Source organism: Anopheles stephensi, chromosome 3 (assembly GCF_013141755.1).
Source record: "Anopheles stephensi strain Indian chromosome 3, UCI_ANSTEP_V1.0, whole genome shotgun sequence".
NCBI classification, from domain to species: domain Eukaryota; kingdom Metazoa; phylum Arthropoda; class Insecta; order Diptera; family Culicidae; genus Anopheles; species Anopheles stephensi.
In genome coordinates this window covers 82,596,008-82,621,525 of record NC_050203.1, presented here as the reverse complement: position 1 = coordinate 82,621,525, position 25,518 = coordinate 82,596,008, and the positions used below count along the sequence as shown (strand labels likewise).

Here is a 25,518-nt window from a genome sequence, read left to right as displayed (position 1 = left end):
CTAGCCAAACCAAGTCTGGCGAGTCATCTACGTTGCACAACATAAACTCAATGTATTGTGGCGGCTCCTGCCTTATCCCTTCACAAACGCGAAGGTTTAGCTTTTCTTGGTTGATTCGGATTACTCTCTCTATCGCTAGAGATCGGGGTCAGGCCCTTACACTTCGATCCATCGCTGTCGCCTGAGCTGGCAGGCTTGTCCGGGATTCCCGCTCGCTGAAACCCTTTCCAACAGTCCTTCCATGTAGTGCCAAAGGAAATAATAAGTCACAAACACAAGGCCAACTCCTGTCATGCTCTTTATTTGTTTTCACCTTCACTAACCGCAATACTTAATGATATGTGTGTGTGTTTTTTTAAGTAGATAATTTAACCCTACATAAGTTTAACTGTTACTGTTCACAACAGTCTATTCTCCTCCAATCCATTCCTGAAAGCGAGAATGAATGTGTCGGCTCGGCAAGCCACGGTGGCAAGCAATCGTAGTAAGCTCTGCCTGTTGGTTAAAGTGTATCAGGCCTGGTTAAAAGAAGGAAAAATCTTATCACACCTTTTGTTTTAGTTTTAGTAAATTTGTTCACTATCTAGTTGGTGAGATGTAGAGTAGCTCTAGTAGTAACAGGAAGCCACTTTGGTTTTTGTACCCAACAAACGTTCTAGCGCAGTGAAAAAAAAAAACCTAGATCTAGCTGAGCTAATGTGTGTGTGTTTCTTTGTTCATTTTGTGCTTCCAGTATTCGTGTGCACGTGCGTCATGGTCGATGCCATTTTTCTCCGTGAATCCCCAAAACCATGGCGTAATGTTTGCGGCGTGGATTAAACCCTATCCGGAGGGGATCGAATCATTCAACTAGTAGTAGGTAGTAGTGGAGCTTAAACGTGCTTGGGTGGTAGAACTTTGTAGTGTTTAATGGAATATATAAGCATCACATGGCGCATGCGCTGGCGCCTTCCTCAGACCAGCTCCCTCCGAAAGTATCAGCAGGCTCATCACTTTTTCTTGTTCCTCTTGTTGCGCTGCTCCTCGAGCTGCTTGGTGTAGCCGTAGTTGTTGATCTCCTTGTACTCGTTGTCACACTTGAGCAACAGTTCGTACCACTGTTCGCCCTGTACCCGAGGTGCATCGACCGTACCACCGTACACCGCCGGCAGACACTCCTTGGAGATGTGCTTGTACAGTGACTCACGATCGGTACCGTGGAAGATGATACGGTTGCGCAGCTTCTCGCGCAGAATCGGCTTAAACAGTGCGAACACCATGTTAAAGATCTTTGGCTGATTAATGATGTGGATACCCTTGATGCGGAGCGGGACCGCATCCTGCAGCCAGTCGACGATACGCTTGGCGAACGGTGGCGTAAACTGCCAGGCTTGCTGTAGGGTCAACCCGTCCATGTCGAAGATCACGACCGCACCGTGCACCTGTGTTTCGGGTTCAAGCATGGCCGCCTCCAGGAACAGCACACAGCCCTTGAACACTTCGTCCAGCGTGACTTCCTTGTGCTTCCAGCTTTTGCCCAGCTCGAGCAGCAGCACACGGCGCCCGAGCTGATCGCGGTTCGGGAACACGGCCAGGATGTTCTGCTTGAAGATGTTGGCTTCCTTCGACGGCATCAGCTCGTTATACATGTCCCAGTGTTTTACCTTGAACTGGTAGTACCGTTGAATCTGCGGACGATATGGCATATTGTAAGTGGTCCAAGACACAAATTTAAGTCTCTTTCACTTACCAACTCACAGGCACTCTTTGCGTAGAATTTGCATGGCCGCAGGAATCGGATCATCCAGTCATCGTTGTCTAGCGGCACGACCAAGCCTTCCACATCTAAGGTAGGAAGTGAAAAGAAAAAACAAACCCTTTTTTGTTATAATTTAAGTTCAATCGACATGCAACGTTTCTTTGCAATTATTTTTCGTTTTGTGGGCAAAAATGACATTATACACATGGTCAAAGTTCTTTCTGCTCCCCCCCACTGATCGCATTGAGTAATTTGATTTTAGGCTAGTCATCGTCCTCCGGTCGTCCGCCATACTTGATGTACAAATTATCCGTTAAGCGTCGTTTCGTCATCGTGATTCATCGCGATACTCGCGATCGGCGATCAATGTATACCTCTAGGGTGGTGGTAACGAGTCTAGACAAGATGGGAGGAATCTTTTGCTTCGAGAGATTGGGAACTGTCCGCAGTACTCGCCAACAGTAATTTTGCTGAGCAATCTACCGTACATGCGGTAGATGCAAGAGGCATGGAAAAAACGCACCATGATCTTTATGTATGACTAATGATCGTTTTCGATCATCAACAACAGTGCGAGGTACTCTCTATAACTTGATGCTCTGGTGCCGATATAGTATCTCTCTCTAAAGAGCATGAATGAATGTTGGACTTATGTTCCGTTTGGTACACTCAAACTTTTGCCAAGACGAAACCCTCTAAAGACCATTTAAGTTGTTGATAGATTCAATTACCACCTCCAAAGACGCCATCTCTCAACTCTCCGGTTATTGCCAACTCATGTGGCGAAAATGTATATTCCACACACAGCAATTTTGATGTAAAAACCTTCCACTTGGGATTTGTGATTTTTCTGAAACCCACAACGGGCTGACAGATTTAATTAAGCTTCACCGGGTACATTGATTGATGGGAAACGCGCATTTGCCCAAGGGCACCAACACCCCTTGGCAATGAGATCATCGTCAGCATGAGGCTTCTTCCGGCCATTGATTGCCTTACCTTTGAGCAGCGTGCGCAGTTCCTCGATGGCGGCGGTACGAATTTCGGGCGTTTCGCGCAGTTCGTTCTTGGCCACCTCCTTGCCGAAGGGGGTCAGATCTTCCAGCTCGAACCGGAGCACATAGTCGCCCAGCTGCACCGAGGGCAGCTCCTCTACGTCGGATAGCATCGTTGGTACTCCTGGAAGGGAAGAGTGAAGTGGTGGTTAGCATTTTATTGAGGTCATTTTTATTGGGGAAAATATTCAGTTTAAATTGAGTTTTTAGAGGACTTTATAGGCAGCACTTACTCATTTTGAATCAAATTCAAATCTTCCGATACTGGATCTCAGGAATTATTGTATAACACTTAGTTTCGAGCTGAGGATGTTAAACGAACTCATGTAACTCAATCTGACTATAATGGGGATTATTTTGTGGCATACTCTACACAAAGCAAACGTGCTCTTCTTCCGGGTCGCAGGAGACCTCCACGCGACCTTCCAAAGTGACCCTCTCTTGCAGGTAAAACTGCGATCGTTTTTTTTGAAGCTTCTCACTTGGAACTAAGCCTCCATTTGGTACCATCTACAAGCTCACCAAATCAGGTGCTAATTACGTCGCTCGTGCACCGCTAAGGGACGAACACCTACCCTTGAACCTATCGAACTAGCTGTTTTGCGTGGAGCCAACTGGTCCGATAGTTAGCGCACGAGAGACTCATGTTTGCAATTAGCTCTCCGTTTGTTGTCGGCGAACCGAATCGATCGTTATCACAGCATCAAACAGAGCAAAGTTCTCATGACCCGGTATTTTAATCCATCTTTTTTTTTGCAACTCCCCCATCTTCATACCGGCTTTCGGTCGATCGGCCATTACGTAAAGAAAAAGGGATATCTATCTCGAACAGCAGGGAACGTCGGTGTCGATTTAATTGGTACAACTCAGCTCATTGTTTATCTTCGTAATGTACAGGGAAAATCGTTAATTTGTGCGCCCTCACACTCGGTAATCCCAGATCGCAATTCGCTGATGCGATAGATTTGCGTAGGTAAGCGATAGGATATCATCATGGCGGCATTACTTTTAACAAGCCATGTTTTTGTACGGGATGTTCACAAAAACATTACCAAACAATAGGCCATTTTTGTTCCACGATCGGGGGTTCTACTTCCAACGTCAGCACTCCAGTTGCTACTGCTGGAAGTGCATCAACTTTTCGTTCCATTTTTGGACAACACGCGCACAGTTCGATGTGCCACCTTTGCCTGTGCCGGCACGGAGTAGGTCAATGAATTGAAAAACAAAATTTAAAGGACAAGTTCTGCTAGTGCGCGCGCGATTACTCGCGTTTTAAACTGCATTTGAACAACTTTCGTTCAGCTGGCACCGTATTCGGAGCCAAGGGAGAAAAGACACGCAGCGGTTCTCTGGGGCTAAAGCCAAACCCAGCAATCCTTGACCGTTCTCGGACCGCGTGTTGCTGCTTGTGTGATTTCTTGTGGAAGGGCTCACACAGCCCACAAGCTCATTGGCCTCTCTGAAGGTGGATGGAAAGTGTGTAGCGCCTTGGACGAGGCACCTATGGTAGGGAAGTGCTCTTGTCCAGATTTGTTGATGCCTTTAGAGCACTTGTGCCGAACGATGTTCGGTTAACGGGTACACAAATATCGAATCTGGAATCGTTCTCCAGAGAAGTTAAGGCACTTTTATGGAGATCTGAGAACACGAGATCTGAGTCGATCTTTCGGGTTGATCTTTCATGATCGCGGCACTGTATGTAACGAATCTCATCTGGACCTTTCCTTAGCACGGACCAGAGCTAGATCTCCTGTCCTGAGGTAGTAATCCCACAAGAAAGATGCCGATTAAAACAGCATAAGATCACGTTTCGTTTACACGTTGTGTAGAGTATATCACACACCACCATTTCCTTTTTTCACTTCCAAGGTCCCAATTTATCGCACCCAGTACTAACATTTTGTTGAGTAAGCAATATGGCCACACACGCCTTTGCGAACAAAATCGAGCACATACACCAGAAACACGGCACTAAATAACAGACGGCACCGGGGTATTGCGTTACCGACGCGCGCGACCGTTTCTCGGCAACTAGCGAGAAGTGCTGATCGATCAAGCGGCTATATAAAAATTCTGAGCTCACCTGTTCGCGTCGAACCGCCGTGCGGAGATCGTCGATATTCGCACAGTTCTGTGTGTTTGTGTGTGCTTGCTTGGAAGGGATCGGGATGGGGGGAGGGGAAACAGTGCAGTCAGCGGCGGTGCACACGATGCGTAAAGTACGATGCACCGAGGTGTAGGCAGACCACTAGGCCCGTTTCTTTAGCGGGTAGGAAACAAGATGGCGATCGAGGCATGGTGCGGGGTTGGTGCTACTGCCGATGCATTCTCTTGCTGCAGTTTTCGGGATGGTTGCTTCCCCATAAAGTGCATTCACTCGCCGTGTTGGCATTGATTGAGATCGAGCGTACTGCAGGGCTCTTGCGAAACGGAAAGTAGGTAGCCTTCAGCAGCATCGTCAGCAGCAATGAGTCCAGCGAAAGAGAAAGAGCGCGCCCATGATGCTTACTCTAGATGATCGCGTCCACATTTTGCTCAAGGTTACGCTTTGACGAGGGAGGAAGCAGGATAAAGTTATCCATCCCAGAGATGGTGGCAGGCTGGTGGCAAAAGGGACGTAAGCGTGAAGTTGTAAGACTGACCCAAAGATCATGGCCGGTCAGCGAGGTGGTGAGCTAATGAAGCGTCGTCTGTCGAGATGATGATCGCGCACGTGCTTACGCGCGCACAAATGTATCGAATGTGCAAATCATGCAAATGCTGATGTTGTGACGGCAATTAACGTCAACGAGTGATCGGGTGAAATTGAATCTTTCTAAATCCAAAATCCAATAGTGATCTAAAACAAGGAAGGAACCGTTTATCCGGTTGGATGACGTTTTTGGAATAGGCGTGAGTCAAGCATTTCATTGGATTTACTGCTTAACTTCGTGTAAACCGAAGGTGTGAAGCGATTGTGACGTGAAGTCAACGATTAGCACAACAATTTCACACCTCGGTGCGCATCGGTGTAATGAGTTTCGAATGAAGGTGGCCGTAAAGTAGTTAAAAGTAATCAGCCACCGCTGTAAATGTTTATTACATTAGTTTTAATCGAATTATGATTACAGTTGCAGGAGGTTTTTTTCTTCTGGGACTTGACACGTCAGGACCCCGGAAACCTCATTAAGACTTTGGCCCCGGTTGACGGTAGAAATCGAAAGCCACAATACCTCCTGAGGTTGTAGAGCGAAAGAAGCAAAAGTGCTGTCTATGCTAGCCTGTTATCGCGTGCCGTTTATCACCGGAAGTTGTAACTTTGGGTTCCATTTTAAGCGTGCAAGTTGCATCATACCTCCGATACCTATGCTTTAAAGCTGCTTCGTTTTCTCTTCTGCCAGTTCTCAAATTAAGCAATTCCAATCGCGATGCGACCTTCAAATCGATCCGCTTGTTGCCACGAGTTCCGACAGTTCGAGTTCTTCCGACAAATGTTCAACCCTGGATAGATGGATTGCTTTTTAATGATTCTGGATGCTAGATCCTTCCATTCTGAGGCTGAGGTGGAAGTAGCTCTCTCGCGTGTAGGAGGAAGTAGCGGGAAACGAACGTTTCCCCGCACCGAAAGGCAAACTGGTTAATGAAAAATTCATCGATGCATGGCGCGCGGGCGTATGATGCAGTTTTGTTCATGTGCATGTGGATGCATGCCGTGGTTCAAGCAGCGGGATCTGACCACATTGTGGGGTCGAGTAAATTGAACCGATTCTTCAAACAAACCAAGAGCGACGAGAGAGTTGCTTGAGAGCAAAATCGGCACGGAGACACATGGCGAGTCGCGTGCACTAGACACTAGAGACCCGTGTCTCAGGAAACCTACCTCACACGCCATATTATTAAGACGGTCCCCGAGTCGTCCGCAAAGCACTTGCGCTATTTGTGCACCCGAATGCTCGTGCCGCTCGTGAGTTGTTGTACGGATGTACGTCCACCACGGGGGAAAAGGTGTTCCCTCGGGTACTACTACGATCAACTACTACTAGCATCTCGCGTCGTCCGGGTGCGCAGCTATGTCAACCGGCTTGTCAAAGTAGTCGAGGGGTAGTCACCCGCCGCACTATTTGCGGATCAAAGGTTGCTATGACACAACACATCCGGACGTCTGTCGTCATACACCGTGCACCCATATCATTTAGAGCCGGCTACGATCGAGCAGCCATTTTAATAACAACAGTTCCTTCTTGACGTTGTGTGTTTTGCTGCTGCTTTTGCTGACCTCGTACTACCGCTACCGGTATTTCCAGTACTTACCGCGTCTTTTCTGGTGATTCCAGAGGGAAGAGTGAACTACGTTCGGTCGGGAGACACTGTGCTTTGCGGGAAGGTTGGAACTTTCGGCAAACGATCACACACACACCACACACGCACACACACGCGATCGGTTCAGCTTAGGTCGTCGATCGTACGGGGGTCGTTCGTTGGCTGTGAAAGTGAAGAGTGAAAACAAGCGTATTTCCGGCGTTAGAATGACAACGTAGGGCGATCAGTTTTGCATCGTACGATGTACGGTGGAAATATTGCTTTTTGGAATTGGATCACGGAAAGTCCACACAAAATAGTCCAAACTTCACAAGAAAAAGGCTATCCTTAGGTCTCATCAATTGCACTTGATACGAATGAATTCCTACACAAGTCAGTGTAATCCTCGAGATCTTCCTACACAGTGCTCAGGTCTGTGCTCTGATGCACAGATGGCCAATTAAATTCTAGTTGCAAAATGGACACAAACGCGTACACACGCACATACACTCACACACAGTCTATAATCCAATTGCACTCGATGCACGCCTCACTAGTGCGGTTCTTCTGCTCTCATTCTTGGAGGCGGCGTACACTGGAGAATCGCTTTCACCCCGCTATCGCTGAAGAGCGTCCGGTCGTTCCGTATCATTCGCTAGTCACCCTTAGACTGACGATTCTATTTATCGGGCGTAAAGCTTCTTCGTACCAAAGAAAAAAGGCGAGCCACAAACACTGACGGACAACATGGCGGAAGAAGTGGTGGACACACGGTCGTATGGTGTTTGGTGATTTCTCATAAGCGCACCACACGCAACCAAAAAATTTGCATACCCTAGCTATATCAAAATCCACACACACACACACACTGCACTTTAATCGTATGGAAAACCTCTTTCCCGATTACGCGAACTTGGGCCTAATGCATGATTGTCATGCGATTTTCTAAGTGATGGTTGGTAAGAAAGCTTTAGAGAAATCATTCGTTTTAGGAATTATCTTAATTTGCCCTAATGTCACCGAACACGACACACACACAGATTTTGCATCCATGCCACGTGTTTGTAGATTTCATAATGCGTAAAACCACGTCACACCCAACAAGAGGATGCGTACACACACACACACGACACAAACTGCTGACGCAGAATCTTCTCCCCCCCGAGTGTCTTAACCGATTTGACGAACGAGTTAAATGGTGAATTTCCAATCGGAATGCACCCTACACCGCCGTGACGCATCTGTTTTCTCGGACGACAATGCAGCTGCAGCCGCTGTACGCAACCGCAGCAGCAGCTCTATCGGATGTGGCGGACGGTTGCCCATGGAAACGGTGATGGCACGCACGTGTTCGCTCGTCTGCGCAAACGCACTAACCAGCGGCAGGATGATGAACAGCTGACAGTACCGGTGGAATGTCTACACAAATCACTTGTTTTGTAATGCACAAACAACCATAACCTACCGCTCTAGATACAGCTTTGCGTCCAGAAGTTTTAAAGTCCGTAAGCAAATGATGCGATGTGTACAGCACTACTCCACGCGAACTAGTGGATGGTCAGAGTACGAGATTGCAACTGAAGCTGCCGGCACTGGCGTTGTTCCGATATATATTAAACACTTGCAACTACACTCCGGGTTGAAGTAGAAGAGCACCGTATCGGTTGCGTTTCGGAAGACGGAAGTGAGAGCGGCACTGATGATTGTACTGCATAGGAGGAGGCCCCTTTGTGCTGTGTGGCGAGTCACTTTATTCACCCCGACGTGCGCCCTATTGGCACTTTGACTCCGAGATATTGTACAAAGCCGGCTGAGCGCGTAGGGCCTGATAATGTGCATGCAGAAAATGCAAGTAGTAGGGCGCGAAAATAGAACTGAGCCGACCTCCGCGTACCTCAATGTGCGTGACCCCCCCCCTCGCCCCGCGTTTTACTGCAGGAGAATGCACTTTTTTTTTTGTTGTTGTCTGTGCGTTCAATCACCCCCCTATTGGGTTAATCTACAGTTGGAGTAGAATCTCTACAGCTCACAATAGAGGGCGTTCTACACGCGCCGCCCTTAACGGTACTGTAGTAATGTGTTTAATTAACGTTAAGTACACTTGCAAGCTTCACTTTTGGCGTTACGGCGTCGTCAGTAGATCAGGAAGTTCGATTCTGGAACGGCGGGTCGTCTTCCTAGCGCAGGTCGCGTCTAATTAGCACACAGAGACACACGGCGACGGACAAAGGGATTTCATCATCCTCACCTGCTTACACGGCACTGATTCACCTGGGTGTACGTTCTTGATAGGCCACGACGACGACTAAATGGCCTATCCCTCCTAGACACCACTAATCACTTTCTAACCGACACAAGGGACAAAGTTTAAATTTCAAAACTAGAAAACAGCGTGCACGACGAAGCACGTTTCGGCGACCATGAAACATTATTGGGGTTTCGGGCTTCTTCCAATTAACTTTAACGGTCATGCGGCTCCACCATGCGGCAGCATCTTTTTAATGGTGCGTGACTACCTTTAAGCTGGGTACCTCTAGCTAAGCTTAACTCTCCAAACCCCCCATTGGTACCTTTGCTTTTGCTCTTTCGCTCGCTACGAAAACACGATCCACGAGTCCCAAAAGCGCCGAGACCACCGTTTGCTACCTTCCGCGACCGAAATGTTACTCTTACTACACGGCAAGAAGGCCGAGCGCACATGAACCAGCCCACCACCAACCAGGAGGAGTTGGGGTAACCTCTTGTGTATTCAAATGGCCGTGCCCTCTCCACCTCAAGACACTGCGTGGATCTCTCGTGCACCCAGGTGGTAGGTGCTCTCCAGTCTTTCCGGGTAGTTTTGCAGAAAGTAGCGCCCAGCTAGAGAGAGTGGTGGACACTACCACCATCGGCCACCAGGGTTGCAAAAGAGGGCCTGCCGCTAGTTGTTGCCAACACGGCGGGGTGGAGCAAAGATTCCATATTTATGACGTACACACTCAGTGGAGGAGATCTCTGTTGCCAAACGGACTTGTGCTTCACGGTGCTTATGTTGCAGTAGCGAGCTGGCCGCGAAGTGCTGCGTAGAGCTGCGGATAAAAAAAAATCAACACCAAAGTGTATGACAAACAGTGCGTGAGTTAACCACACATGCGTACGGTTGCCCGAGCAAGGTGAGATGTCCTCGGTGAAGATGTCTTCCCACCAGCACCGAAAGCGCTGATCGTTAAACTGTGGCTCGCCGAGATCGATTGTGTAATCTGCTGTTTGTTTGATTCATAATTGAGCGCACCTTGGCGAGTGCCGAGCAGCAACACAAGATCTCAGTGCGCTCAGTTCACGCAATTGGTATCGGCACGTGGCGGCTCACAGCAGCAGCAGCACTACTTGGTGCGTTGGGAAGCAGAAACTAAAAAAAAAGCACAATAATCATCCGGCACGCAACATGACGGCGGCAGATAAGCGAGTTTGGAGTGTAGTAATGCTGTGAGAAACGGAAGTACGTACGTCTGTGAACAATGTGCTGTGCTGTGCTGGTGTGCCCGGGCTAATGGGTCTGGGCGATTCGATATAAATGCGGAAGATTGCAGCAAATGCGTTTCTCTGTGCGCTGGGTGAAAAACGGTTTGTTACGAAATGAACTGAGAGAAGAATTGATACCGTCGGGTTATGATTCAAGATGATGTGATTCGCCGAATGTCCAAGATTCAACGACCTCTCGACGCTAATGTGATATGGGTAGAACGAAGCTAGAGCACCCATCTGTGAAACAGAGATGTATCAGTGCAGAAATCTGACGCCCCAGTAGAGGAGCAAGAATTCGGGTGGAATATGCAATGTTTGCTAGGAATGCTGACAGCAAAATGAAGTGATTTCTATCGTGGAATAGAACTGATGTGTCATGCAGCGGAAATCGTCAAAGAGATCCCACCAGGACCTTGTCGTCCAGAAGAGGGCTTTCTCTTCCAAGACCCCTCGTTGTCTAAGGTGCTAAGGTCGCTCAAGGAGCCTATTCTCTCAAGAGACCGAGTCATTCAAAGGGTTTTGATTTCCAGGAGATCCTACCTGCAAAGGAGATAATTCTCGTCTACCAAGATACGTTGTCTAATTCATCGGATCGGATCGATCTTGTCGTCGGACGGATTCTGCCTTGTAGTCAGAGAGACCTCGTTGTTGGAAAGGCTCGAAGGGACTTCTTCGTCCAAGAGTTCCAAGGGCCCATAAAAGTGTCCAAGTTTAGTGTGAAGTTTTCTCGCTTCAAAGTTGGTGGGCCGTTCAGTTTAGAATTGATTACCTCTTCTTGGCACTCCTTGCCGGCGAAGTATACATATGAGTCCAGCATCCTTATCAAGTGATCAATCGTTTTTCCTGAAATGCAATAGGACTTCAAGAAATGTTCAATCTTGAAGTGTTTTAAAAACAGCTGTTCACTGTCGGGAGATGTTTACCTGATAAGAATTCTTTCTTATTGCTGTAATATTTTTTCAAGCTCCACATACATCATGAACTGGCATATTGAAGATCGGCCACGATTCGGTCACCATCACCAGCCATATCGTACCAGTACCAGTGCCTTTCCCACCGGCACAGCCGGTGACAGCACAAAGTACAGTGGGGTAGGATGTTATCATTAAGTTTAGGTTAATCAGATGCACCCAGCGGCGCACACAGTAACCGTTCGAACGCCGCGGAACACGGAAACGAAACGAAACAGTGGCGTGATCGAAACAAGACAACAAAAAAAACCGTAGAGGAGTGAATGTGCGTATATTAACTTCCATTTGTTTTTTCCTGAAAATGATGAGGTACGGTCGGGCACGGAGCACCCGTACACCAACCCGGACACAGTGGCCAGATCATCTTTACTGCCTCCACATGATTAGATCGCGCGATAATAGACGGCCCGACACAGTAAACGAGCGAACGATTGACTTCGTCTGGGCGAATCAAAGTTCAGCAAATGGGAGAGAGACGGTTAATTACACCGTGAAGGAATATTGTCTCGATACCACCCGCCAATGAAGCTTACGCGGGGGGGTAATCGATGCCCATTCTGACACGGAACAAGCGTCAAGAAACACAATGGAGGAGAAAATCCCGAAAGGCCAAATAGGGCGCATCAACATCATTGTGGCAATTTACCGGGTACTTACTTACTTACCAACCTGTCATACTACAGCCTGAGGAAAGTTCTGCACTCAATATACCTGGCGCGACGGATGAAGTTGGATATACGCCTCTGAGACACGGACCCTGTCCAAAACTGACGAAACCCTCTCGAGAAGTTGCTACAATGACAAGCTGCTAAGATGATGATCTCACTTTTGTGCAGCGAATTAGGCTTGGCGGGCTCCGGTGGGCTGGTCATGTGATGAGAATTACACCGGACGACCCAGCTCGTAAAGTCCTTTTAGACCGTCCACAAGGACACTGGAGGCGTGGTAGGCCCAAAACTGAGATGGAGTGATGGCGTAGAAGACTTTGACCGATTCTTGGTATTCGCCACTCTTTCGCGAGATTCTTTGCGAGTTTTGGTATTAGTAGCGAGATTCCCACCAATGATGTCCTAAACGTATGTCTGGGTTTTGATATACTTATGGATGAAAATCCTTGAGGTATCCACTCCCGAGAGTCACAGATAGACCTCTCTCGCGCTAGGGTCCCTTATAGAGAGCATTGAGCGTACAAAGAAGCCAAAGGCCTCACGATCTCTTAGGTCATGCCTGCCATTTCTGGCTTACTATACTAATTGATACCGCATAGTTGGATGGTCAATCCTCACTACGGAGGAACGGCCCGGATGGGATTTAGAGTAGCGAATGGTACTTAGTGCTTAAGTAAAAATATTTTCATTTATTCATTTAGTTATTGTATGCGTCTTGCTGCGGATTTGGTTTTTTCTTCATTTCATTAATCGCCTAATTTTCTTACACACACATACAGACAAACTGACAAGCTACACAGGACGTCTTTTTCTTTACTCTCGCAGTATGATTGAAGATTGCGCACTTCGGAACTGAAGCGCTTTAGGAAACTGTTCACGATACACGATATATAATAGGAATGAGTTTAAAAATGGTTGTCTTTTGAACTGATCAGCTTGAAGTGAGAATTGACTAATACATATACAAAAAAAAACTTATCTACTACGCTTGCTTAAGCGCAACGTTTGATGATCAGTAGTTCGCACAGTTCAGTGTGTTTTTTTTTCGGTTGTTTTTGTGAGTGGGAAAACAAAACCCGAGCGACAAAATGTGCTTGCACTTGGCCTAGCTGTGAGAAGCTGCCGCTAAGTAGGAAATGAAATTACAATTAATCAACAACGCGCTTTAGCCTAGTTTTTGTTAACTCTCCATGAGCATTCCGTCTCTTCTCCGTGTCTTTTTCATGCTACGCACACACTCGCACACACATACATACAGCCCACCACATTCATATCACACAAAACACCATGCATTCCACCGTTCGTGTCCCATTCATGTTTCCCAGCTGCTAGGGGGTCCCACTCAAGTCTTCTCCCAACGCCGTCGTTTGGGAGGTTTCGCCTTGCGCGGATCCCGCCCATTCCTGTATCAGTTCTTGGCGGCACCGTTCGGATTCGGTTTAATCTTCTCGTACATAAAATCTTGCATCACGTTCCGGCCGGGCGTCCGCAGCTTCCTCTGCACGAAATGGAACTGATCCCGGGCAAACTCGTACAGCTCGTTCTCCATCTGCCACACGGTCGATTCCTTAATTTTGGCCACCGTTTCGGGCGCTGGTTCAACTTTCGACTTTGTTTTGCGCAGGTGCGATTTGTTGGACTTTTGAAAGTGTTGCACGGCGCCCCGGTAAAGGCGGGGGAGCGACAGTTCCAGCAGCTCGACAAATTCGTCCATCTCCTCGGTCAGCCCGACGAGAAAGTATTCGTTGACGAGATTACGCTTCGCCTGCTCGAGCGCCCAGCTGCTGCCCGGGTTCCAGCATTCGGCATGATGGCCGCAAAAGAACGGTATCTGAAGCCACATGTTCGTGGGATCACAGTCTGGCTTCTGGCGGGCGACACACTCGTCGAACGTCATCGTATCGCCGGCCCGGTGGCGAACGAGATACGGCCGATAGTCGTCGCCGTAGCGCAGGAAATAGTAGTACGAGACTAGCCGGTCGAGCGGCTGCCGGATGAGATTTATGTACAGCGGTTTCGATGGCGTGCCGAATCTGAAGTGAACGGGTAGAGGATATTGTTACAAATTGGAGCTCACCGTAGCAGGTAACAGTGGAGACATTACTTGGAAAAATCTAAGAAAGCCATGTGTCCATGGTAGAAGGCTGGTTTCATACTGTCCCAGGCGGTTATGTTCCGCACAAACTTGAGCTGCAGGAACGAAGAGTTAGACGGTTAGAGTTAGAAAATCCTGCCGTGCCCGGCTGCTACGGCGTACGCCTTACCTGATTGGGCAGGGACAGTACGTGCATGTTGGCGGTAATGTTAATGTGCAGTACGTGGAATGCATTCTTCTTGCACAGATCGTACGTCAGGTTGACGAAGCTGGTGCTGCCCGTTTTCGGCACCCGGTTGTAAATTATCACAATTTGTTCATCATAGTTCCGGTAGGTTGTGCTGTCGTCCACCTTCGCTGTGGCCGTTTGCCAGTGATTAACGTTGCTGTGTATCAGTTGCTCATTGTTTCCTGTCCATCCCGGATGGGGAGAAAGGGAATGGTGTCAATTACACTTCTTAACATGTTTCCCAGTACAAACACTCACCTTCAGCGAGATGGATTGTTAGCTGCTTATCGGCTAGGATGACCTTTGTCGAGAACCAGTTGTAAAGTAGAATGAACGCAAAGCCCGCAGTAATCAGTATCAGCAGAAACAAATATTTTGTCGTTATCATTTCCGTTCCTGTCCAGCAGCAGTAGTAGCAGCAGCAGCAGCAGGAGCCTTTTTCCTTTCGTTGGTTTGCCGCTACTTATGCTAAGCGTGTCGCTTTATTTACTAGCACGATCCGGAACAGATACCAGTTGGGGTCTTTTAACGGTAGGGTTTCTAAACTATTGGAAAGTACACACAAGCACAGCTGTGGGGAACATTTTTAATTTTCGTACTCAACATTCTACGTATTTTCTTCCGTGCTGTGGCCAAGACAGACGATAACAAACTGATTTGACGTTTTCGCGAATGTTTATCTTTTTCCGTTTGACAGTTCGCCGTTGTAGGGATGGGTACCGGTCCGGAGCGCAATGATTCGGATTAGAAATATTATTGATATCGAATATTTTCATTAATATTACGTTATTTTATATTTAGTATTTATTAGAAGAAATGAAAATAAATAAAATGCTATATGGGTTTTCCTAATTTATTTGCATAACCTTAAATCGCATTATGGCGCCGTTTTTTGTTCCGACAGTTCCGGTTGCGTACGTACGAAAACGGCAGCATAACTGATTAGGCTGCGTACGTAACGCGAATCGTGATCGATCATAAAACATCTCTAGAAACACGGGGACTCGATCAATAGCTGCGGTACAATTGACCACGAGCCTGTTGGACCAGAGCCTCCCGTCGGCATGTTTTGTCTTCGTCGCCTCAAGTCATACAAATCGGTCTCGCATTTTAATCGGGTATACGCCTCGCACACCGCTGCACATTCGCATAACACCTTCCAGAGCGATGTTAAACAGTAAACAGGAGATTCGGTCGGTCGTGGATTTCCCGCCAACACATCCAGCTGGGTAGCTTCTGACGAAATCCGTAGGGACAGGATCTTGCTGGCAGCATTCAGGACTGTGATGGCTCGGAAGTTAGCACAGCTGACTCTGTCGTTCTTTTTTTCTGAATATACAGGCGTAAAATTTTCCTGTAGCTGAAAACACCTTACCTTAAATCCCTGTTTTTCCAGTACATCCCTCGCTTGATCACGCTACCGTATGACGAAGGGCTCTCGGCTCTCGTTCCTGCAACCGTTTTTCCATTGTAATATTTTATTCAAATTCAACTGTCAATTGAAATGGCGAACCATCACAGTAATCCGCGAAATCGTGACCACCGGGAAGGCCCGCTGTGCAGCAATGTTTATTCGTACCAGGCGGCGGTCCAAGGTTGTGTGTTGCCTTTCTGGTGGTGGTGGTGGTGTGGTAGCTTTGGCAGAAAAATCGCGAATACGGAGGACCGTCCCGTCAGACACGACGGATTAGCAATTAAGCCCATCGGTGAGTTTGTGGTGGGGATCGATCGGACTGAGGAGCCGAGCGGCAAATTATCTCATTCTCGCGGTCCCTGGTTTACTTCCATTTGCACAGGCCATCAGCACCTTCCAACGCCGGTGTAACTATGCTGATCAAACGACGAAGAAGGGCAACAGCAGCAGCAGCATAGAACGGCAATTGGGTCCGCGGTGGTCGCGTGTCGTGAGGTGTCGCGCCGAGCGTCGTGTGTGTTGTATATAGCAAAATTGAAGGCACACAAAACAGTCCACCACGTCTCCCAAATGCGATAAGGCGATTTCGACGACCAGAAGACGGTATATTCGCGCGCGCCCGCCCCGTAATCAGTATTGTGCTCCTTCGGTTAGTAAAGTAAGTAAAGAAAGAGAAAAGGGCCTTTTTTCGCGCATCCATCCGGTTACGAGTTTATGTGTGAAGTGTGTAAAGTGGAAATTTGTGTGGTTGTGTGGTGCAAGTAAACTAAACCAAAAACAGTCAAACACGAATCGGCCGATATTACTCCGCCACACCATGACGCGCACAAGAAGCGCACCGTCGAAATCGTACGAAGCGTGCGAGGACAAGCGTTCGGAGCAGAGGTGAGTCATGGTTTTGGATGCATCTAGAAGGAAATGGATTTGTGGGGCTTTTTGCGATTTGTGACGACCTTCCTCTTTTCCCGTCTGTCCGTTGTAGACTGTTGCACAAATGGACCCGCTACTCCAGTGCCAAGCTCGAGGAGGTGGAGGAAACGCTGCTGTCAGGTTGGTAGAACGCAACAACTACCTGTGGAGGGGGGATGGTGCGCTCGCGCAAGAACAACATGCTGCTGCTGCCTGGTGCTGCTGCTGCTGTTTGTTTACTGTGCAAACAAGTTTCTTCTCCACCTGGCGTGCAAAACTTGTTGTCCTTCCCTGGGGGGGGGATTGTTGCCTAAATGTATGCACCACGCTAATAATGGTATCTTTCCTCTTTTCAATGCCTTTTCTTAGCCCTTCGAAAACCCTTTGAAAGTATCTTCGTTGATGTAGGTCAGTGTGTCGGGACGAACGATAAGATACGGACGGTGGCACTGAACCGCGAATCGGACAACATTCCCGTCCTGTTGCTGCACGGGCTCGGTGCGGGCGTCGGACTGTGGGTGCTCAACCTGGACGCGATTGCCGACCATCGGCCAATGTACGCGATCGATATATTGGGGTTTGGGCGAAGCTCACACCCGAAGTACGACGAGGATCCGATCGCGGCGGAACGACAGTTTGTTGCGTCGATCGAAGCGTGGCGTGTGGCGATGGGGCTGGAGCGGATGTACATCCTGGGCCATTCGATGGGCGGCTATCTGGCCTGCAGCTACTCCATCACGCATCCCCAACGGTAGGTGTTTTTATTTCTGCCTTTATCCGTACATCTCACATAGTCTTTACTTACGAGGCTTCGACGAGCCTCGAATTCGTTGTTGAAGGTCCTTCTTGTTATCTGAAAAGATCTCTTTATCAAAGAGGTTTCGTTGTCCAAGCCTCTACTCTAGTTAGAAAAAGCTTGTCCTAGAACAAGCCCAAAGGGCCTTTTTAGACTCATTCCAGTCACATGCCCTTCTCATCTTCTTCTTCTTTGCCACTACAACCTTGAAAGGTTTCGGCCTGCCATTTCTGGCTTTCTGTGACTTGATTTAAGCAAAAAGTGGTCTTCTGAATGGGATTTGAAATCCGGTCCTGCCGTAAGAAGACCGGCGCTTTCGACGCCTCTACCATCGGGCCACCCCTATGTGGCTACTATTACTTCAATTCCTATGGTTAATTTTTTTATAAACAAATATTTCGCTCTCATTATATATTATGTATTAACCCTTACAGAGTGGCCGGTTTAATTTTGGCCGATCCGTGGGGCTTCATGGAAACACCGCCGAGAATTAAGCGCAAGTACTGGATCCGGATCCTGTACCGGACGGCACGGAAGATGAACTTTTACCCCCTGACGGTGGTACGTATGGCCGGACCGACCGCGGCTTGGATATTGAGCCGCCGGCGGACGGACATTACTTCCCGGTTTGAAGGAATCGTGCCGGACGAACGGATTGTGGCGGACTATCTACATCTCGTCAATGCTCAGAAACCTTCGTACGTACACGGCAAAGCCCATCAGGACGTTGATTTGCTCGATGGAACAATGTATCTTACAATGTTCGATTTTTCTCCATTCTAGCGGTGAAACTGGTTTCTGTGCGATACAGAAAAACTTCGGTTGGCCCATCAACCCGATGCTGAAGCGTATCGACCAAATCGATCCCACCATACCCATGACATTCATTTACGGGTCCGAATCTTGGATCGACTTTGAGGCGGGCGAGGTGACGAAAGAGAAGCGGTCGGGATGTTTCGTTCAAGTCAAGGTAACGTATGGCGGAGGGAGGGGGGGCAAATCAAATGTATCTCCCCCTATTTATGATCCTCTCCATTGCAGATAATCGATAATGCTAGTCATCATCTGTATGCGGACTTCCCGGACATATTTAACCAGCACGTTAACGAAGCTTGCTTCACGTATGACAAACGTATCAACGCGCAAAGCAAAGTGACCGAGCTTGCGGCGGAGGAGTGAACTATGCCACCACCGTAATCCTCTCTTCCAAACCTTCCGATTCCTGCCACGGGTCATTTCCCGGCATTCCCGGCGGTCCCCCAAGCAGCTCCCTAGTAGATCGTAGTGCGACGAATATGAATGTTTGCCATCGTTTGAAAAAAATGCCTCGAAATAATGTACCTTTCTACTGCCAGCAGCTACAAAACAGGCCACGGCAATGGTCAGCTGGCGAACTGCACAACACAAACACACGCACTCTAAAAGAGGTGGTTATTATAGATCGTTTATATCATCAACTAGTAAGTGAAACTGGCAGGGCATCAATCGTGTCCGCGTTCCTTCCTGCGCCCAAGCAGAACACGCCTCTCCTAACGCCCATATACTCCACGCGCGTGTACGCTGAAAACAGTATTTTCGTATAGAGCAAGAGTGTGTTATTAACGGCAACCGACCGTAGCGCCTGAAAGTCCGTGGAGCACAGATGCCAAACGAACAGAAAGTCTAGAAAAGCCTCTATCCTGTTTGTAGATTCTCTTTTTCTGCACAAAAACAACAGAGCCGGCGGCAGGCATATGTATAGAGTATTTTTTAAGCCACCACGCTTCCGAAAACGATGTCAGGGTTTTTATTCCAGTGCGTGTAGCGTGTGTGAGTGTGTGCGTCTGTTATTATTGTGCGACCGACAAACAGCCCGATAATTCATCCCAGATGAAGTGATAACTAGAAGTGCGTGAAACACGTTGTTTTTTAGTACAATCTTTTGAAGAGAATGCATTTTTAAAAGTTAGCTCTCTGCACAGCAGCCAAGTAGTGTTTTGTTACCAGAGAAGAACACCCGGGCGGATGTTGTAAGATTTTTGTTTGTGTTTTGTGTTTTTACAAATTAGATTTACGACCTGTACACAACACGGCACGAGTGTGTGTTGTGCGTAATGTAAGCGACTGTAGCGTCTTGCAAAACGTGGAAGTAATAAAAATTGGCCACTCTAACACAGTATACTGAACCTATGCTTGGCGTGGAGGTATTCTTTTCTTTTTTACGTGAACTTTAACAGGATCAGTTGCTCAGCAATCCGGCAAATCTTGGAGAAAATGATATGAATAGCTACGAGGTTTTGCTACCATCAAGGTCTGCAGGAACAATCCATCCCATTATGCTCATTATGGGTCAGCATCCCGACAACCATACAAACAAGAAGGACTAGAGGGACACATATTTCATTCTATGACAAATAAATTACTCTTTATTTTAATACATTTGATTATATTAAGTGTAATATAATAATTATAGTAATTATACTTAAAGTATACTTCACCGGCTTCCAAAGAAGCTCCAACGTCTTTTTAACGTACTTTTCCGGCCTTTTTTGAAATCGGGCGAAAAAAGGCACGTGGGCGAAACAGCTGTCAAAACAAACGATTTGACGTTTCCTTGTTTGTTTACATTCGGCTCAATTACGCGATTCTGGCGATTATTTTCCCTCCAAACTGTTTAATTTTGTAGTTTCTGTTGGAAAATGTCGCTTTTTAGTTGAAATTACAATTTGTTTAACTTTTTGTTTAATGAGCGCATTGTTTTAAAGTTCCTTATGTGTTAGTTTCGGTGTGGAAAGAGCGCGTGAACGGCGTGCTCGTCGTGGGGGAGGGATCATCATTTGGCGGACAAAAATAAATTTCAACCTTGGGGTCATTTGGAGCGCAAAAGATACTCTTCCCACCGCCGAGAAGATTAGTGCGAAAAGCATGCTTTATCATAGCAAAAGGTAAGGCATTGCTACTAGATTGTGGTAAAGAAGAATTAATTTACTACTTCCATTTTCAGATTGGTTTCGGTCTTGCTTCTGCTGCTACTGGTTGCCGGAACCACACCAGCCAGCGCTTCGATATTCGAGTACATCTGGCCGACAGACGAGAATGGTAAATATGATATTTACCATTGGGAGAAGAAAACCATCTGGCATACTAATCTTACCACAAAACTCACTCCTTGCAGCCGATTCTTCAACAGCCGTCGATACCTTTCCTTCCGTACCGTACGAACTGTCCGACGGCGAGGAAAGCTTTATCCGGGAAGCGTCCAAATGGATCGGTATGAACCTTTCGAAGCTAGACATTTGCCATCATCGAGTTATTTTGAAGCTGAAAAAATCCTGCCACGAACTGAACGCGGAACAGATGGGGAAGCTTGCCGTGATGCTGCTCAACTGTCAGTCCGATTCGGAAGGACGTCCGGTGTTTCCGTGCACCGATGAGATGTCGCTACGCCAGTGTACCGAGCGGATGGATCCGAACACGTGGAATGCTTACCATCTGATTACGAACCGTGCGAAGGCAGTGTGTGCCAGTGTGCGGCACGAACAGTTCCGCGGATTAACGGAGCTAACAGTGAACAAGCTCATGACTACGGCACACGGCCAGGTGCGAATGATGGACGAATTGGCAGAGAGTCAGCAAAAGCTACAAACCATCACAAAGCAAGCGATGGACGCGATGGAAGACAATAACGAGCGTATTATGCACCAGCAGGGTGACATTATGCAACTTTCCGAAGTGCACCGTGCGAAGGTAGAGTCCAACTTTCGTGAATTGGCCCGTGGAAAGGATCTGATTAAGGCTGGCCAGCAGGAAGTCGCCGTACTGTTGACGGATCTACGCCGGCGTATCGATGACAGCATGCAGCAGCTGGAAGTACAATCACAACGAATCAAGCTAGATCACGACGCGTTGCTAAGCAACCTGGAACGGTTGCAAGCGAATGCGGCTGAAATTGCGGCCAAGATTGAAGAAACGGGAGTTCACTTTACACAGCACCACCGGGCGGTTGAAGATCAGTTCCGGTACACGTTGGAGCAGGTGCAGCGTATTAACGCCACCGTTGCCAGCATGCTCGAATCGATCAGAACGCTGCAGCAAGATTTCAACCGTCATTTGTCGTGGCTGGTAGAAAAAATAGGAGGCAGTGAGAAAATTCTTCCGAAGCTGAATGTGATTCTGGTGCATTTAGGTTACCTCCTGCTCGGCATGATATGTCTCGCGTTTGTCGGTTCGGATAAAGTGTTGCGCGTTGTGTTGGTTGTCGCTGTACCGGGGAATCTGATCGGTGGATTGCTGGAACTGTTCGACCCGGATGTCGTGCGGCTGTCCGTTGGACTGGGATGTGCCGCTGTGGTGGATGTATTGGCACACTTCGTTATGAAGATTATTTCGGTGCGTGACGCTTCAAAAGCAGAAGAAACATCAACCCACAATCAAGAACGTCCAGCAGAACATAGAGCTCCCAACGGACGAACTCCTTCCACGGAGGAAAGTGATGAAGAAGAGTTTCAACCATTGCGAACCCGCCGGAAAAGTATCACAAGGGAACAGTCGACCAGTTCCACCGTGGCAGATTCCGTTCGACGTAGTTTTTCACGATTTAGTGACGATTTTCGTCGACGTAGTGTGACCCCACGGGAGGGATCCTACACCGAACGGCAGCACTGTACGGCTACGACGTTGCGAGGCGACCGTTGCCGGGGATTTGCGCTGGCCGGTACCGAATTTTGTCGCCTACATGAACCTAGGGGACTGTGAGGTAGGTTGGGGGGCTGTTTTATTACGGTTTTTTGGGGTGGAGTTGGGGAGATGATTTTTGAGAGCAACAGGTGAGCAGTTTCATGATTTTAGGTTTTTGTTTTCTAGTACCTCGCCGATTATAAAATACCTCAAACTAGAAGTTCTCTTAACAGTGTTACTTTGATTTATTTTATCGGAGGATTTGGTAATGGTTGGAAGGGAGAGAGAGTTTAATTTTTTACATTTAAGTAGATTCTAGTTTGTCCTTCGTTTTTTTTTTTGGTACTGTTTTATATTTAGTTAAGGAAATTTAATTAATTTTAAGATAAAATCATTGGGACGGTTATTATAACAAGCAATCACATTTCTTATAGTACAATTATTTGAAGTTATTATTGTGATTTGGTGCCGATTTTGAGTGCGAAAAAAACATGAACAAGGGTTGTGGAGAAAATAAAGTTGAGTTACAATCAAATTGCACATCACATCGATCGATTTGCCGAAAGAAAGTAGCTTTATAAAAAAGTGCATGCCAAAAAGTCCCGGAAGTATTCGTCCGATTCCATACTCTTTTCACTTAAAGATGAGTTTGAAGCATAATGGACTTGTCAAAGAACTTTGCTGAATATTCTTAAATAATTTTAAAAATATTTTTCCATAAGGATAGCTTAAAAATGCTTTGAAAAATTATTGGCCTGATTGTTCGGTGCCATTCTCATGACATAACTAGCCAGGATATTGCATATCTCGTGGAGCTAGTCGGTTCAGCGGTTCCTTCAGTGTCTTTGCTCACATTTAGTCAGTGTAAACACATTTTTTGATACTTGTAGTTAGTTTATGAAGGACTTCTATCTCCATCTCGCTTCATCGTTTATACGATATATTGGGTAATAGTAACTTTAGGCTCGGTCGCATGCGACTAGTCGGACAGGATTTGTATGGGATTTGACAGATGAGATTTGGTCGCACGCAACCTATACCGATTATACCAATTTCGGATTTTCGTTTATCGTCTCTCCCATTCATTAGTCAATAAAAGACCAACCTTCTACCAAGGCCTAAAACGTCTAAACCTCGTCTACAATTATAAAACGATGGGCGAACTACTGTAGATATTCTAACCACCAGCTTATAACTCCATTTTGTTTTTTGCATTAAAATCTATCTTTATATCTTCCAACCCCATCAAATTTGTAATTGAAATTGATTTTCGCGATGGTTTATTAATTAAAAACAAAAGTTTCCACCTTATATGCAGTCCACAAATCGTGATCGCAGACAGTTGATAAGGTACAACGGAAATAATGCCGTCCACTGCTGGTTCGAGAGAGAGAGAGAGAGACCGAAAGTCCGGCCATATTGGACCACGTGTGGATAAGTGAAAATGGAAAACACGGGGGCCTTTTATGTTGCCTGTGACACATGTATCGGAATGTTGGAGCACCATTTCCGATCTCCGATATAGAGCCGTGGTTGTTTGGTTTGTTGAGCAGTATGGGTTCTATCCTGCCCGGTGGCTGGCTGGACGAGATCATATCCTTTGCTCGTGCTTGTTTCCGCTGTCGCTATGGTTACACGGAAAGCCGGTGATGGTGTGGCGTGTATTGAATAAACTTCACTCGCCCTCTATCACCGACTATTCGGACTGTATCCGGATATGGGAAAAAATAATTCTTCCACTCATGCTTGTGCTATTCAATGTTTTGGATTTTTTTAAATGACAAATCAAAAAACAGTTTCTTCTTGGAAGAGAATTTTTTATTTTAAATCCATAAAACCAAAACTATAAAAAAAATATTCATTTCATTGTTCATAACCATCCTTGAAGCGACGGGATGTACATCCGTTCTGGATGCTGCGGAAGTATCCGTGTGTGTGTATGTTTTTTATGTTGCTTTCGTTATGCGGGATCATCGCAATAAAAAAAACCCTCACAAAAAGGAACGCTTTTCATACAAAACTAACGGAACCCAACCATCCATGGGACGGGAAATCAATGTTTGGGATATTTTTTTTGTTCGGCGGTTCTCCTGTATGCTCTTGATGCTCTGTACGCGATTTTTGGTTCTGATTCTGGTCCGTTGTTTTGCCTGTAAATATAATTTGTGGGTTGGAAAAGAGCACATTTGCAAAGCAGATACACTTGCGGACGGTGAAGCGTGTGCAAAAGTGCCCTCAAGCAATGTTTAATAATGTGCGCGCCCAGTGGTGAGATGGAATTGGTGGTTGGTAGGGCATGGACGAATTATGGACGGGGAAAAAGCGGGAGCAAAAACAGGTTTTGTTTACTCGTTAAAATGACCAGAAATAATATATATTTTTAAAATCTTATTTGCAGGTATATATTTTAACATAACTACTTAATGCCATGTAAAGGAGTTTTAAGATTAAATTTCGCTATCCTCGTCGGAAAAAAACTATTGGTGGAAATTTGCATTTTTATATTAAAATTAAATCAGGTGATGCCTTTTGCTTGCCCATCACTGTATCTGCTACCTACCGAGGTAAACATGAGAATTTTAGCAGGTGGTGATGAGCGCAGAGTTCTGAATTTTCCCCTCACTCAAATTACATTCTCTCTCACGTGAGGAACAATTCTTCTCCCGCCGCATTTTCCCACGCGCGCTCTCGCACTCTCTTTACTGCAGGGGAAATTGGTTCTAAAGAGAAAAGAAAAACACAGTATAACAGCAGAAGCATCGTTATTTATCCTTCCCACTATACTATTCAAGAACTTTTTTTCAACACGAATTGTTACTTTATTTGATTTAAATTTTAAAGACAATTTTATAAATATTTTAAATTTTTATCACCGTTTTTTGTTGGAGGTAGAAAAACAGGTCCTGTAAAATTTCCCAACGGGTAAGGAAGTAGAGTCCGAGATTTGAACTTACATATCCGTGGCTCTTCTGTCCAGTACACTAACCACTCGACCAAACTGCTCCAACTGCTAGTGCACTTGTTTAGAGGCCCATTAAAACGTAAATAGAGCGTTTCGCATTAGATGCGAGAGTAACAAAAACGGCGCGCGATAAACGAAAGCAAAATTGGAAAGCAAGGACCGGCCAGCCAGCAAGCAGGGTGGAAATTATGTGAGGGTTGTTATGCTGACGATGAGAGAGAGAGAGAGAGTAGACAGAAC

The 25,518-nt window shown here is 46.7% G+C and overlaps 4 protein-coding genes and 1 long non-coding RNA gene across 19 annotated transcripts; 2 read left to right on the top strand and 3 right to left on the bottom strand.

Annotated features, from left to right (window-relative positions):
• Positions 1-285: 285 nt before the first annotated feature.
• On the bottom strand, positions 286-9,663 carry LOC118513686 (alpha-tocopherol transfer protein-like). 15 transcript variants are annotated; one of them, XM_036059800.1, is made up of 5 exons: positions 9,645-9,663; positions 7,087-7,257; positions 2,738-2,917; positions 1,730-1,824; positions 286-1,667 (listed from the first exon to the last, which is right to left on the bottom strand). In XM_036059800.1, the coding sequence occupies exons 3-5, from the start codon at positions 2,904-2,906 to the stop codon at positions 990-992; spliced, it is 942 nt and encodes a 313-aa protein (XP_035915693.1). In that variant the 5' UTR covers positions 2,907-2,917; positions 7,087-7,257; positions 9,645-9,663; the 3' UTR covers positions 286-989. The 15 variants fall into 15 exon arrangements, with proteins under 15 accessions (XP_035915693.1, XP_035915699.1, XP_035915687.1 ...); XM_036059806.1 differs by lacking the exon at positions 9,645-9,663 and adding an exon at positions 9,323-9,338; XM_036059794.1 differs by lacking the exon at positions 9,645-9,663 and adding an exon at positions 8,540-8,856.
• LOC118513684 ((Lyso)-N-acylphosphatidylethanolamine lipase-like) lies at positions 1,740-19,825 on the top strand. The gene is made up of 8 exons (XM_036059789.1): positions 1,740-1,829; positions 16,063-16,247; positions 16,338-16,840; positions 16,938-17,005; positions 17,234-17,615; positions 18,095-18,358; positions 18,444-18,630; positions 18,702-19,825. Exons 3-8 carry the CDS (start codon positions 16,773-16,775, stop codon positions 18,837-18,839), a joined length of 1,107 nt encoding a protein of 368 aa, XP_035915682.1. The 5' UTR covers positions 1,740-1,829; positions 16,063-16,247; positions 16,338-16,772; the 3' UTR covers positions 18,840-19,825.
• LOC118513685 (heparin sulfate O-sulfotransferase) lies at positions 12,880-15,202 on the bottom strand. Its single transcript, XM_036059790.1, has 4 exons — positions 14,800-15,202; positions 14,482-14,723; positions 14,322-14,407; positions 12,880-14,250 (listed from the first exon to the last, which is right to left on the bottom strand). Exons 1-4 carry the CDS (start codon positions 14,927-14,929, stop codon positions 13,626-13,628), a joined length of 1,083 nt encoding a protein of 360 aa, XP_035915683.1. The 5' UTR covers positions 14,930-15,202; the 3' UTR covers positions 12,880-13,625.
• Positions 19,826-20,244: 419 nt separating the features above from the next.
• On the top strand, positions 20,245-22,851 carry LOC118513682 (protein brambleberry-like). The gene is made up of 3 exons (XM_036059787.1): positions 20,245-20,584; positions 20,644-20,738; positions 20,815-22,851. Exons 1-3 carry the CDS (start codon positions 20,565-20,567, stop codon positions 22,392-22,394), a joined length of 1,695 nt encoding a protein of 564 aa, XP_035915680.1. The 5' UTR covers positions 20,245-20,564; the 3' UTR covers positions 22,395-22,851.
• A 1,478-nt stretch (positions 22,852-24,329) lies between these two features.
• On the bottom strand, positions 24,330-25,474 carry LOC118513681. The gene is made up of 3 exons (XR_004906502.1): positions 25,271-25,474; positions 24,877-25,036; positions 24,330-24,466 (listed from the first exon to the last, which is right to left on the bottom strand). It is a non-coding gene; the product is annotated as an uncharacterized LOC118513681 (long non-coding RNA).
• Between the last annotated feature and the right edge of the window lie 44 nt (positions 25,475-25,518).